The sequence below is a fragment of the Entelurus aequoreus genome, linkage group LG07 (assembly GCF_033978785.1).
Source record: "Entelurus aequoreus isolate RoL-2023_Sb linkage group LG07, RoL_Eaeq_v1.1, whole genome shotgun sequence".
NCBI classification, from domain to species: domain Eukaryota; kingdom Metazoa; phylum Chordata; class Actinopteri; order Syngnathiformes; family Syngnathidae; genus Entelurus; species Entelurus aequoreus.
Genome location: NC_084737.1, coordinates 48220055 through 48233936, shown reverse-complemented (window position 1 = coordinate 48233936; position 13882 = coordinate 48220055). Strand labels below are relative to the sequence as shown.

The 13882-nt window shown below is 41.0% G+C and overlaps 1 protein-coding gene across 9 annotated transcripts in view; it reads right to left on the bottom strand.

The window, feature by feature from the left end:
* Positions 1–13882, bottom strand: part of LOC133653943 (ERC protein 2) — a 421278-nt gene that overhangs the window by 249329 nt on the left and 158067 nt on the right. For 8 of the 9 annotated variants that reach the window (XM_062053792.1, XM_062053798.1, XM_062053795.1 and 5 more), the window contains one exon: positions 2919–3012. The exons of the other annotated variant lie outside the window; for it this stretch is intronic. In XM_062053792.1, coding sequence (XP_061909776.1) covers positions 2919–3012 — 94 coding nt within the window. The remainder of the gene's footprint in view (positions 1–2918; positions 3013–13882) is intronic. 9 annotated transcript variants of the gene reach the window in all.

Below are 13882 nucleotides of genomic sequence, written 5' to 3'. Positions count from 1 at the left end.
AGAACTCCGGCTTATTAGTGATTCCCAGAGCCCAAAAAAAGTCTGCGGGCTATAGAGCGTTTTCTATTCGGGCTCCAATACTATGGAATGCCCTCCCGGTAAAAGTTAGAGATGCTACCTCAGTAGAAGCATTTAAGTCTCATCTTAAAACTCATTTGTATACTCTAGCCTTTAAATAGACTCCCTTTTTAGACCAGTTGATCTGCCGTTTCTTTTCTTTTCTTTTCTACTCTGCTCCCAACCCGGGGTGGACCGCTAGCCTGTCCATCAGATGGGGACATCTCTACGCTGCTGACCCGTCTCCACTCGGGATGGTTCCTGATGGTTCCTGCTGGCCCCACTATGGACTGGACTTTCGCTGATGTGTTGGACTTTCACAATATTATGTCAGACCCACTCGACATCCATTGCTTTCGGTCTCTCCTAGAGGGGGGGGGGGGTTACCCACATATGCGGTCCTCTCCAAGGTTTCTCATAGTCATCCACATTGACGTCCCACTGGGGTGAGTTTTCCTTGCCCGTATGTGGGCTCTGTACCGAGGATGTCGTTGTGGCTTGTACAGCCCTTTGAGACACTTGTGATTTAGGGCTATATAAATAAACATTGATTGATTGATTGATTGATACCGCCTCTGAAAATGTCCTTAATAACTTTGACAAAATAATAGAATGGAAAATGACACAATATGTCACTGCATATGTCAGCAGCTAAATTAGGAGCCTTTGTTTGTTTACTTACTACTAAAAGACAAGTTGTCTTGTATGTTCACTATTTTATTTAAGGACAAACTTGCAATAAGAAACAAATGTTTAATGTACCCTAAGATTTGTTTTAAATAAAGCCAATAATGCAATTTTTTGTGGTCCCCTTTATTTAGAAAATTACCGAAAAGTATCAAAATAATTTTGGTACCAGTACCGGTAACAAAATATTGGTATCGGGACAACACTAATACAGAGCAGGGCAAACAGACACAAATATTGACAGTAAAAATACCAATTATCGTATCAATATATGGTCGTTACTACACTGTTAGATCTATATTTTTTTATTGTCAAAAGAATGTGTATTATACTGAACAAAAATATAAACACAACAATTTACTTTTTGTGAATATAAAGTATCCAACAACTTTTTATTACATTTTAGAAATAAGTGTAGATAGAACCATGGTACAACAGAAAGTAACTAGCTATTAACAAGTAGATTAGTATCAGTTGTAATAAAATAATACAACTGGAAATGAAACAATATATTACTGCATATGTCAGCAACTAAATTAGGAGCCTTTGTAACTTTTTTTGAAATGGTTCTATTATCAATTACATACTACACTGTGATACATACAGTACAGGACAAAAATTTGGACACACCTTCTCCTTTGTTTTCTTTATTTTTATGACTATTAACATTGTTGATTGTCACTGAAGGCATGCTTTGCACACTCATAGCATTTTCTTCAGGAGCTTCAAGCACACCTGTGAAGTGAAAACCCTTTCAGATGACTAACTCTTGAAGCTCATCGAGAGAATGCCAAGAGTGTGCAAAAAAGTAATCAGAGCAAAGGGTGGCTATTTTGAAGAAAGTAGAATATGAAACATGTTTTCAGTTATTTCCCATGTTTTTGTGAAGTACATAACTCCACATGTGTTCATTCATAGTTTTGATGCCTTCAGTGACAATCTACAATGTAAATAGTCATGAAAATAAAGAAAACACATTGAATGACGTTTGGCCTGTACTTTATATGGCTATCGCAGGATGCTGCAATATATATAAATGATAAATGGGTTATACTTGTGTAGCGCTTTTCTACCTTGAAGGTACTCAAAGCGCTTTGACACTATTTCCACATTCACCCATTCACACACACATTCACACACTGATGGCGGGAGCTGCCATGCAAGGCGCTAACCAGCAGCCATCAGGAGCAAGGGTGAAGTGTCTTGCCCAAGGACACAACGGACGTGACTAGGATGGTAGAAGGTGGGGATTGAACCCCAGTACCAGCAACTGTCCGATTGCTGGCACGGCCACTCTACCAACTTCGCCATGCAGTCCCTATATATCCCAATATATATTTTAGGCCTTATCATCCATACCAAGTTGGAGCAGGAGTTATATACCTTAGGAATTGTTTAATGAGTGACAATGCCAACCTGAGCTCAAATGCATCCAGATAGATCTTATTTGAACGTTATATTTTTCTGCACATCTATCAACACTAAATGAACCATTTGAAAAATGGTTCATTTTCTGTTCACCTGTAATCTATGAGCTTTATGCAGTACAGTACAGGTACTTATTTCCCAATCATACTAATTCTGCCCGGACAGATGAGGAACTATAATGTTGCAGTACATCCAAAGTGGAGCACAGAAACCACATAACAGCTGTATAAGACGAGCTCTGGTTCTTTACTGGCATAAAGCAGGTGGACTGCCTTTAATAGGTCCTGTGGGAATATAACCTGGGAAAGTCAAACTCTGCATAAAAGAAAACAGGCAATGCCAGCACACATGGCCACTAATGAGCAAATGGGTGACATTTCAGTGCCCGCCAAACACATCACTTCATTAATCAAAATCAATACATTACATTTCTCTTTCTTGTCTGACATTTTTTCTCAATATTTCCACTACACTACTAGCCGTGTATGGAGCCGATTTCAGCTAAATGCTTTTCTCTTCCACTTTCAACTGTCTCACAGAAGCACTGACTGGGGCAGGCTCAGGCTTCAGGCTGTGAATGGTGTGTGTGCGAGTGTGTGTGTCATTGGGGAAGGTCGATTTGAATTGAGAGGAGAGGTGTGAAAAAGATTTGGGGGAAGGCGGAATGATGCTGAGCCAAACTAAACTAATATTGAAGAAGTAATGACGACTTATATGAACACACACATAGGAAAATAAATTCAAACCTGCGATAAAGAGTGTGGATGTCCATCTGTCTGGGCATCTTTCCTTAGTTCTCCGGGCACCGTTTGTTTTTGGATATGAGGAGCCTTGATTTGCCTTAAGATAAAGAAAAATATAAAGGTTGAAATAATACCTGCATTAATTGTCATAATGAAATGAATGAAATGTGTTTATTTCGGTCATAATCCCGATAATAGCAGTAACGTGGTTACATTTGTAATGCTAATGTGGCATTACTTAGTTAAATTGTACATATTATTTAGAAATGTGTTCATTTTTTTCAATTGATTGCATATAAAAAGATGGTGTGAATGTTGTGCCACAGTAGTCTTATGTAAACTAAAAGTGTGTGACTCATGACAGACAAGATGAGCGATTAAAGCAAGACGTGTGTGCCAAATCCAGAACACATACAAACACACACACACACACACACACACACACACACACACACACACACACACACACACACACGCACACACACACACACACACACACACACACACATAAAAATACCACAAACTCCGTATAGGAAATGACCAAAAAGATAACAAATGTTTTGTTTGTTGTCAATTCGAGTTAAACTTGCTTCTGTTTATTTAATACTTTTTATGAAGTATTTGTTTGGAGAGCATCCGCAAAGTACTTGCAGCGCTTCACTTTTTTCACATTTTGTTACGTTACAGTCTTATTCCAAAATGGAATAAATTCATGTTTGTCCTCAAACTTCTACACACAATACCACATAATGATAATGTGAAAAGTTTTTTTAATTTATTTTTTATTTATTTGCAAGTTTATTAAAATTAAAATAAATAAAATATGAAATGTACATAAGTATTCACAGCCTTTCCTCAATACTTTGTTGATGCACCTTTGACAGCAATTACAGCCTCAAGTATTTTTGAATACAATGCCACAAACTTGGCACACCTATCTTTAGGAAGTTTTGCCCATTCCTCTTTGCAGCACCTCTCAAGCTCCATCAGGTTGGATGGGAAGCATTGGTTTACATCCAGGATGTCTCTGTAATTTGCTGCATTCATCTTTCCCTCTATCCTGACTAGTCTGCCAGTTCTTGCCCATAGAAAACATCCCCACAGCATGATGCTGCAACCACCATGCTTCACTGTAGGAATGGTATTAGCCTGGTGATGAGAGGTGCCTGGTTTCCTCCAAACATGACGCCTGGCATTCACACCAAAGAGTTCAATCTTTGTCCTACAGACCATATCATTTTTTTCTCATGATCGTAGAGTATTTTATGTGCATTTTGGCAAACATTTTACGAAGAAATGGCTTCCGTCTGGCCACTCTACCATACAGGCCTGATTAGTGGTTTTCTGCAGAGATGGTTGTCCTTCTGAAAGGTTCTCCCCTCTCCAAAGATGAATGCTGTAGCACTGACAGAGTCACCATCAAGTTCTTGGTCACCTCCCTGACTAGACTAAGATAAATGAAGCAATGTACAGAGACGTCCTGGAAGAAAACTAACACAAGTCATCCAACCTGTTGGAGCTTGAGAGGTGCTGCAAAGAGGAGTGGGCAAAACTGCCCACAGATAGGTGTGCCGAGCTTGTGGCATCATATTCAAAAAGACTTGAGGCTGTAATTGCTGCCAAAGGTGCATCACCAAAGTATTGAGCAAAGGCTGTGAATCCCTAAGTACATGTAGTGTTGTTTCAGTTTTGTTTTTTTAATACATTTCCAAAATTGTTCAAAAAAACATTTTCACGTTGCCATTATGGGGTATTGTCTGTAGAATGTTGAGTACAAAAATAAATGTATTCACTTTTGGAAAAAAAGTGACGCGTAGTGAATACGTTCTGGATGCACTGTACGTTATTTGCAATCGCATTAGTTTGAGTAAATAAGTAAAAACATAATCATCAGTCTTCTAGGTTGGCTTTTCCATTGTTTTTGTTGGTAAAAAGTGGAAAGGCAAGAAGGTGACCTTGACAAATTAGCGTTTAAGAGAACTCTATGACACTGTAAACAAGCTGTGAGCAAGCAGCTGCTAAAATGCACTACAGTATTATTCCATATCCATACTGGTGTGTTTATTCTGGGCCAGAGCTACAAGCTGCCCCCACATGTGGGCAAATATTTGCTGTTACTCCCCCTTGAATGTTGTTTGTGGGTGTTGGACATGTGAGTGATGATGGAGAGTTAAATATGATTTAAAAAGATGATGAAGACATTAAGCGTACATACACATGCATGCACTGTATATTTTGAAATAAACTACATGGACAAAAAGTACTTTCAGATAATGTGGACAAGTCATTGTGGGAAAACATATACTGTATTGTTCCAGCATTAACTATAGAATATAATAGAGTTGTATTGTCATTATTACAGTGAACAGGTTCAAAGAACAACATATTTGGAGCAGATCCCCTAAGGTGCATACAAAATAGTATAGTAATATATATATATATATATATATATATATATATATATATATATATATATATATATATATACATATATATATATATATACATATATATATATATATATATATATATACATATATATATATATATATATATATATATATATATATATATATATATATATATATATATATATATATATATATATATATATATATATATATATATATATATCTGTAAGGTGACAGGTCATTGCACATTATTGCACTTACCAGGAGGCCATTTGAGATATATTACACAGTCCAACATTATTGCACATTATAGTCAGAATATTGCACATTATTCTATTTTACAGTCCAGTATTACTGCACTTATTAAGAGGCTATTTAGAATATATAGTGCAACATAGGCCTATAAAGGTAAGGTTGGATGAGTTTGGTGTGGAAGAAAGCCCTGGGCTTAAAGTGGAACTGCACTTTGTTTTCGGACTTTTGCTTATAACTCAAAACCTTATGAAAAAAACAAGAACACATAGTAAGCAAGTAACATTTATTGCATAGCACTTTTCAAAGACAAAAATGCCACAAAGTGCTTTTATAAAAGCTATTATAAAAGGGCAATATGCAATATAAAACCACAATATAAAACAGTATGAATACACAATATAAAACAATATAAAATCAATATAGAAGACAACATGAAAATCATAGTAGCTACTTAAAAGCCTGAACAAATAAATGAACCTGAAGATTGCTTTTGAAGGTGTCAACAGAGTCAATTGGGCGGAAGATCGTTCCAAAGCATGGGAACAACAGCCTGGAAAGATTGGTCACCTTTAGTCCTAAAACGAGTATGTGGAACCTTCAGCAGATTTTGATCCACAGACCGTGAGACAGTGTGACTGGAGTAAGGCTGGATCAGATCACTGAGGTAGGAAGGAATCTGACCATGCAAAGCTCTGAAGGCTGAAATCAGAATTTTGAAATTTGATCCTTTAAGACACTGGCAGCCAATTAATTTTAGAATAGGGGATATGTGGGCCATCCTATTAGTACGGTTCAGAATTCCCGCTGCAGAGTTTTGCACTAATTTCAGTCGAGAGAGCTCCTTCTTGCTCAGACATGGAAACAGACTGTTACAACAGTCTAAACGTGAGAACACAAAAGCATGAATGATAAGCTTCAAATAATTTTGTGAAATCAGTTTCCTAAGTTTAGAGATGTTCCTTAGATGAAAGAAGCAGTTCCTTGTGAGCTGCTTAGAGTGCTGAACTAATGACATGTCTTTGCCAAAGATAACTCCCCAGTTCCTGAGGATTGGCTTAGTAGAGTCACCCAAGCAATGTTTAATCCCTGGAATTCAATAATCAGGTGCAATAACCAGTGTTTCTGTTTTGTCTGCATTGAGCTCCTTAGCCATTGTGTTACGTCCACTAAACAATGAAGCAAGGAGTTAAGCTTCTGGATCACAGACTGCTTAAAAGAGCAGTAGAGATGGATGTCATCAGCAAAAAAGTGAAAAGAAACATCACTAAACCTTTAAATAATATTTCCCAAATGGCTCAAATACATCAAAAATAGGAAAGGACCCAAAACGGAATCTTGAGGCACTACACACAACAAATCTGCTGACTCAGACCTTATTTAATTAGCTGTAACACTAAAGATATGCCCACACAAATATGAGTAGAACCCCTGTAGAACTGACCCCGACAGTCCTTGATGGAAGGTAATTGCAAAAGTTCAACAAAATTTTGTTTTCAGCACAAACCCGTTCAAGATTAGACAAACACTGTACAGGATTACAGAACAGGAACGCAGATGGGTCGCCACAAGGCTCCCGTAAACGGTGGGAAAAAGGTAGACGCTAGGGTAGGATGAGTAAAAAAAATTCAATCTCAGACTGGGCATCTGTGAGGGCCCAGTCTGGAATGAGAAAAAAACTTCATACCAAAGCACATATACATATTACAATACAAATTTCAAGACTTGCAACGAGGGGTGAGGGGACGGGCATCCGGCCTGAAGCTGGCAGCCACTACGGGCGCTGCGTCATCCATCATACCACGTGGGGTAAAAGTGTCGAAAGCGTGGGATGGGGGGTGGGCTATGTGTGTGTGGCGCGTATTTTTCATAGATACGCTGCGGGCTTACACACGCAGCGTGTCTCTGTTCCACGACCTTGGTGCTCTCACAACCACCAGTCAGTCCAAAGTCAACAACAACAGTTGTCTGTCCATGAGAGACAACAAAGACACTTGTGTCTTCACTGCACTGTCCTCCGGGAGAGTCTCGAAGCCAGGGAAACAATCCAAATTAGAATGTTTGTGTTTGCGAGCGAAAATAAATGTGCTTTTCACTCTTGTTTATTTTATTTTTATGTCCGATGTTATCCAAAATCCCAAGAGAGTCCAAAGTTCTGCCCGCATCCTCCAATCATTTGTGGCAGCTTTAGGGTACTTTGAAGGCTGCCAGCATCTTCCAATTTGGCGACAAACCACAGCAACGCTTACTCCAGTCAGCAGATGTCCTGTTGTCTTGATTCCGAATAGGTAAATATCTTCAACATCTTCGACTGAAAAGGTCGCCAGGCACGCAGCACTCCTTCTCCTCCCAAGAGTCTGTCGTGTGTCAAGCAACAACCGCAGCATCAAGACAGGCAGGTTCCCCCAAACACGAGTTTTTGTCAATTTCGTTAACAGGCCAGTTAAAGGCCTACTGAAATGAATTTTTTTTATTTAAACGGGGATAGCAGATCTATTCTATGTGTCATACTTGATCATTTCGCGATATTGCCATATTTTTGCTGAAAGGATTTAGTATAGAACAACGACGATAAAGATTGCAACTTTTGGTATCTGATAAAAAAAAGGCTTGCACCTACCGGAAGTAGCGTGACGTAGTCAATTGAACATATACGCAAAGTTCCCTATTGTTTACAATGATGGCCGCATGAAGTGAGAGAGATTCGGACCGAGAAAGCGACAATTTCCCCATTAATTTGAGCGAGGATGAAAGATTTGTGGATGAGTAAAGTGCAAGTGAAGGACTAGTGGGGAGTTGAAGCTATTCAGATAGGGAAGATGCTGTGAGAGCCGGGGGTGACCTGATATTCAGCTGGGAATGACTACAACAGTAAATAAACACAAGACATATACAGTATATACTCTATTAGCCACAACACAACCAGGCTTATATTTAATATGCCACAAATTAATCCTGCATAAAAACACCTGCGTGTTTGTTATGCTAGCTCCTAGCTCCTCTGCTAGCTCCTAGCTCCATAGAACACACCAATACAATTCAAACACCTGATCAACACACACAATCACTCAGCCCAAAAGACCGTTTACCTAACCCAAGGTTCATAAAGCTTATATATTTTTAAAAAGTTACGTACGTGACGCGCACATACGGTCAAGTTATCGAATGTTTAGCAGCCAAGGCTGCATACTCACGGTACCTGATATTCAGCTGGGAATGACTACAACAGTAAATAAACACAAGACATATATATACTCTATTAGCCACAACACAACCAGGCTTATATTTAATATGCCACAAATTAATCCTGCATAATAACACCTGCGTGTTTGTTATGCTAGCTCCTAGCTCCTCTGCTAGCTCCTAGCTCCATAGAACACGCCAATACAATTCAAACACCTGATCAACACACACAATCACTCAGCCCAAAAGACCGTTCACCTAACCCAAGGTTCATAAAGCTTATATATTTTTAAAAAGTTACGTACGTGACGCGCACGTACGGTACGGTACGTGTTATGCTAGCTCCTAGCTCCTCTGCTAGCTCCTAGCTCCATAGAACACGCCAATACAATTCAAACACATGATCAACACACACAATCACTCAGCCCAAAAGACCGTTCACCTAACCCAAGGTTCATAAAGCTTATATATTTTAAAAAAGTTACGTACATACGCAAAAAAAAGCCAAAGCTGCATACTCACAGTAGCACGTCTGCGTCTTTGTCATCCAAATCAAAGTAATCCTGGTAAGAGTCTGTGTTGTCCCAGTTCCCTACAGGCGTCTGTGTATCCAAATCAAAAGTCCTCCTGGTTAGAGTCTCTGTTATCCGAGTTCTTCCATCTTGACTGCATCTTTCGGGAATGTAAACAAAGAAGCGCCGGCTGTGTACTGTTGTGGCTGACTACGTTCGAAAAATACGTCCATTTCGCACCGACAACTTTCTTCTTTGCTTGCTTGGCTTCCTTCTCCATAATGCAATGAACATGATTGAAACAGATTCACGAACACAGATGTCCAGAATACTGTGGAATTATGAAATGAAAACAGAGCTTTTTCGTATCGGCTTCAATGTGGAAGGCATACCCGTGTTCGCCGGGCTACGTCACACGCATACGTCATCCTCAGAGGCGTTTCGAACCGGAAGTTTAGCGGCAAATTTAAAATGTCACTTTATAAGTTAACCCGGCCGTATTGGCATGTGTTATAATGTTAAGATTTCATCATTGATATATAAACTATCAGACTGCGTGGTCGGTAGTAGTGGGTTTCAGTAGGCCTTTAATCAATTCCATTGTTTAGATTTTAGAGAGCAGTTCAAACAGAGACAACACGAAAGTTAAGACAAGACATAACAAAGAAGCAAGCAGGAGAGATAAGGGAGAGGAAAATGGAGCATCTGCCCTCAATGAGTGCCATTGAGAAAAGTATTTTCAGCAGAACCTGATGGTCAAGGGTGTCAAAGGCTGAGGACAGATCCAAGAGAACCAGAACAGTGCATTTACCAGTGTCATAATGTCGCTGGACAATTTCAGTAAGGCCATTAGTGTTGTTTACAGAAACCGTACTGAAATGCTTCATGGATGTTCCTTTGATCGAAGAAAAATGTCAGCTGTTCACTAACCACCTTCTCAAGATCTTAGACAGGAAAGGGAGCTTGGAAATGGGCCTAAAATTATTCCGATCCGTCGGGTCTAAGCCTGCTTTTTTTAGTAATGGGTCCACTATGGCATGTTTGAAAACATTGGGAAACACACCAGTAGACAAATAGAGGTTAACCATTTTGGTAAAACAAGGGCCAATTTCCTCAAACACGTTTTGGAAGAGCCTGCAAGGAAGCACGATAGATGAACAAGAGGAAGGCTTCATCTTGGTCACCTGTGCGGAAATATCGGCAAATGTCCCAGTCCTAAAGGAGGACCACATGCTTGGGACAGGCTAAAAAAACAGCAGGAATACAGGACTAATGTGCAGATCAAAACAAAACGACACTATGTTCACTCATATGGACATCATTTACAGACACATTTAAAATGTCTAAGCCAAGTGTAAAAACAAAGTCTAAAATATGGCCTTTTTGGTGAGTGGGCTCAGAAACATGCTGCTCAAAATTAAAAGCTTCACTCAATGTTAAAAGTTCCATTGCTGAGCAAAATGAGCCTTCATCACCATGAAAGTTAAAATATCCAAGGATTAAAACAGGTTCCAATTTATAAAAGACAAGAAGTCCCTAAAATCCTTTAAAAATGTAAGTACTACTGACAGTTTGGTTATGTTTAGGTTTTCCTGTGTTTAGAATCACTTCCTGTCCTGGTGCTCTGTTGTGGCAGTGTTTCCTGTTTGGTCTCTGTGTTTTGCAGCACCTTTACTTTCTGTTCCATGTTCTGTCAGCACACCTATTCCTCGTTTAATTAGTTCTATTTAGTTCCACCTGGGTCACTCCTTCAGTGTTGTCTCATTCTCTCTTCCTCTTCTGTTTGAGACTGATGCTTCGTGTGATGTTCTGGTTCCATGCTTCCTTTGTAAGTAATACATTGTTCTTTACTTGCATTTCCGCCTGCCATTCTCTGCATCTTTGGGTCACGCCGAAGCAACGCTCACCACCCCGTGACAGAAATGATCCAACCAGTGAGTGACCCTGCAGAGATTTCAATGGCAGAGAGGCTTAACAAGATTTTGGCACTGATGGCTGAATCGAAGAGATGTTTTGCCTTTTTTCAAGCTCCCTCCCACCCATCCCTGTCATCTATTGGCCTCTTTGGGATGTCTGGGATCCGTCTCTTGAGCAGGGGGGAGGGGGGGGCTAAGGTCAGCTGTGCGACAGGGGAGGCACAACTCTCACCTTTTCCAGTGAGGCCACTGCAGACCCATCCTCTCCAGTGGGTCTGCAGACGCCGCCATCTGCTCCAGCGAGTCTGCAGACGCCGCCATCGTCGTCCTCTCCAGTGGGTCTGCAGATGCCGCCACCTTCGTCGTCTCCTATTGTGCAGCCGCCGCCATCTTCGTTGTCTCCTGCTGTGTAGCCGCCATCTTCGTCGTCTCCTGCTATGCAGCCGCCATTTTTGTCGTCTCCTGCTGTGCAGCCGCCATCTTCTTCGTCTTCTGCGGGCTCATTGCTGCCTCCACCGCCTTCAGCTTGTCGTACAAGCGGCCATGACGTGCCCGCACTCGGCTCCCTCGTCGGCCTAGAGAGTTGCCACATCATGGATGCCCTCTGCACGATCAGCAGCTATGCCAAGGACCTGGGCATGGACGATTGCAGCTGCTGGTGCACCGTGGCCGCTAGCATCTGCCTTCTCGTTGGCCACGTATGTGGCCATTCCGTGGGCGCCCGCCTCGCCAGATGCAGCAGCATTCAACTCGCAGCCAGCGGGGAAGAGCCATGTGGCAGCGGAGGCACATGGCCTGGACTGTTGGTCAGCTTTCTGAGGCAGGGGCGCAGTTTGACGACCCTCCGCCATTCTTCCTTCCACCCTCCCTTGGTTTTGGACTTTTTGTTAAACGTCTGGAATCCGTTATAGGAAGGGAGGTCAGAAGTGGTACTGAAAGTTTGGTTATGTTTGGGTTTTCCTGTGTTTAGAATCACTTCCTTACCTGGTGCTCTTGTTTTGTCAGTGTTTCCTGTTTTGTCTCTGTGTTTTGCAGCACCTTTACTTTCTGTTCCATGTTTTGTCAACACACCTACTCCTCATTAAATTAGTTCTATTTGATTCCACCTGGGTCCCTCTTCAGGGCTGGATCATTCTTTCTTTTGAGACCGATGCTTTGTGTGCTGTTTTGGTTCCACGCTTCCTTGTAAGTAATGAATAGTTGTTTTTTTTACTCGCATTCCGCCTGCCATTTTCTGCATCCTTGAGGTCACACATCAAGCAACGCTCACCACCCCGTGACAAAAAAAAGACAGCGTCGGGGCCAGGAAGACGGTAACAGAGTTCTTGGGATTGGATCACTTTGCCTGTGTAGTCATCTCTGTGCACAATAGCCAGACGACCACCACGACGACAGGGGCGGGAGGGTCCAGGAAACTTGTATTCCAAGCCGACGGCAGTGTGGACATGCCGTCACACACATGGAGGAGAGTAATTGGAGTAATCAGACGCAGGCATCGAGCGCAATGGCAGCCATAATAGCCGAAGACACGCGCTGCGGCACGACTACTCTTGACCCTAAAACCGGACCGTTTGCCTCTTTATCTTGATCTTTTGCTGACCTTGCGCGGTGCCTGACATAGCAGCAGGTATTACAATATTAAGATAATAAGAGGAGGAGGAAACGCTTGCTTGTACCTGTGCCGTGTATCAAACAAACCCTCCATTGACTCTCTGATACTAAACAAAGAGTCCCGATCAGTAGTCCATAAAGCCAAGACACACCCATGTGTTATTCGGGCTGATATGATCACATATGTTGTAAAAATACCCATTAATAATCTACACAGCAGGAGACAAACCGTGGCACTGCCAGTCAGAGACACAGACGCCATTTTGAATGTCATATCCAATGTCTATTTTTAATGCATTCGAACTCGTAAATAATTGTAAACAAAAGTGGAGCCAATGGGAGTAATGACGTCTTTGTGTCTGTTGTGTTAATTCCGACCATACAAGCAAATAAATACCAATCCAAAAAGCACCAACAATACTCCACTTACATTTTGTGACCTGAAAATCAAGTATTAGTGATATTGTTATTATAAGCGCTAACCTTAAGGACTTACATTTAGCGGCGCATTTATTAGAGACGGGCAACTTCATTATGCTGCTGTTTTGACATCATCAGCTGGTGAGCTGCTTTCTCACTTCTGAGCTCGTGAAAGTTAATTCTAGATTATAAATCGTGTCTGTCACCTTGATAGTAAAATGATGTGGAAATAAACCGAGAAGTTGGTCAACTTTGACAGTCAACTTAGACACGGAAATGGTGAAAAAGCCCCAAAAAAGCCTTTATTCCATCCCCCTTTTTCTTTGTGAAGATTGTGAAGATTATGAGTCATTCTTTATCTAAACGGGAATATATCAACATCCTAATAGTAGGCATCCCAGTGACAGCAGACATTGTACAGTAAGTGATGTTTTATGTTTGTTTGCTCTCAGGAAGTCTGCATTGTGTTGTAGTCAGTAATGTTATTGAAGGAAAAACATAGTGATGCGTTTGTGAAAATAATGCATCGTTGTAAGCTTAGAACAGGGGTCGGCAACCCGCGGCTCTAGAGCCGCATGCGGCTCTTTAGCGCCGCCCTAGTGGCTCTCAGGAGCTTTTTTAAAAATGTATGAAAAATGGAAAAAGATGAGGGGGAAAAAAAG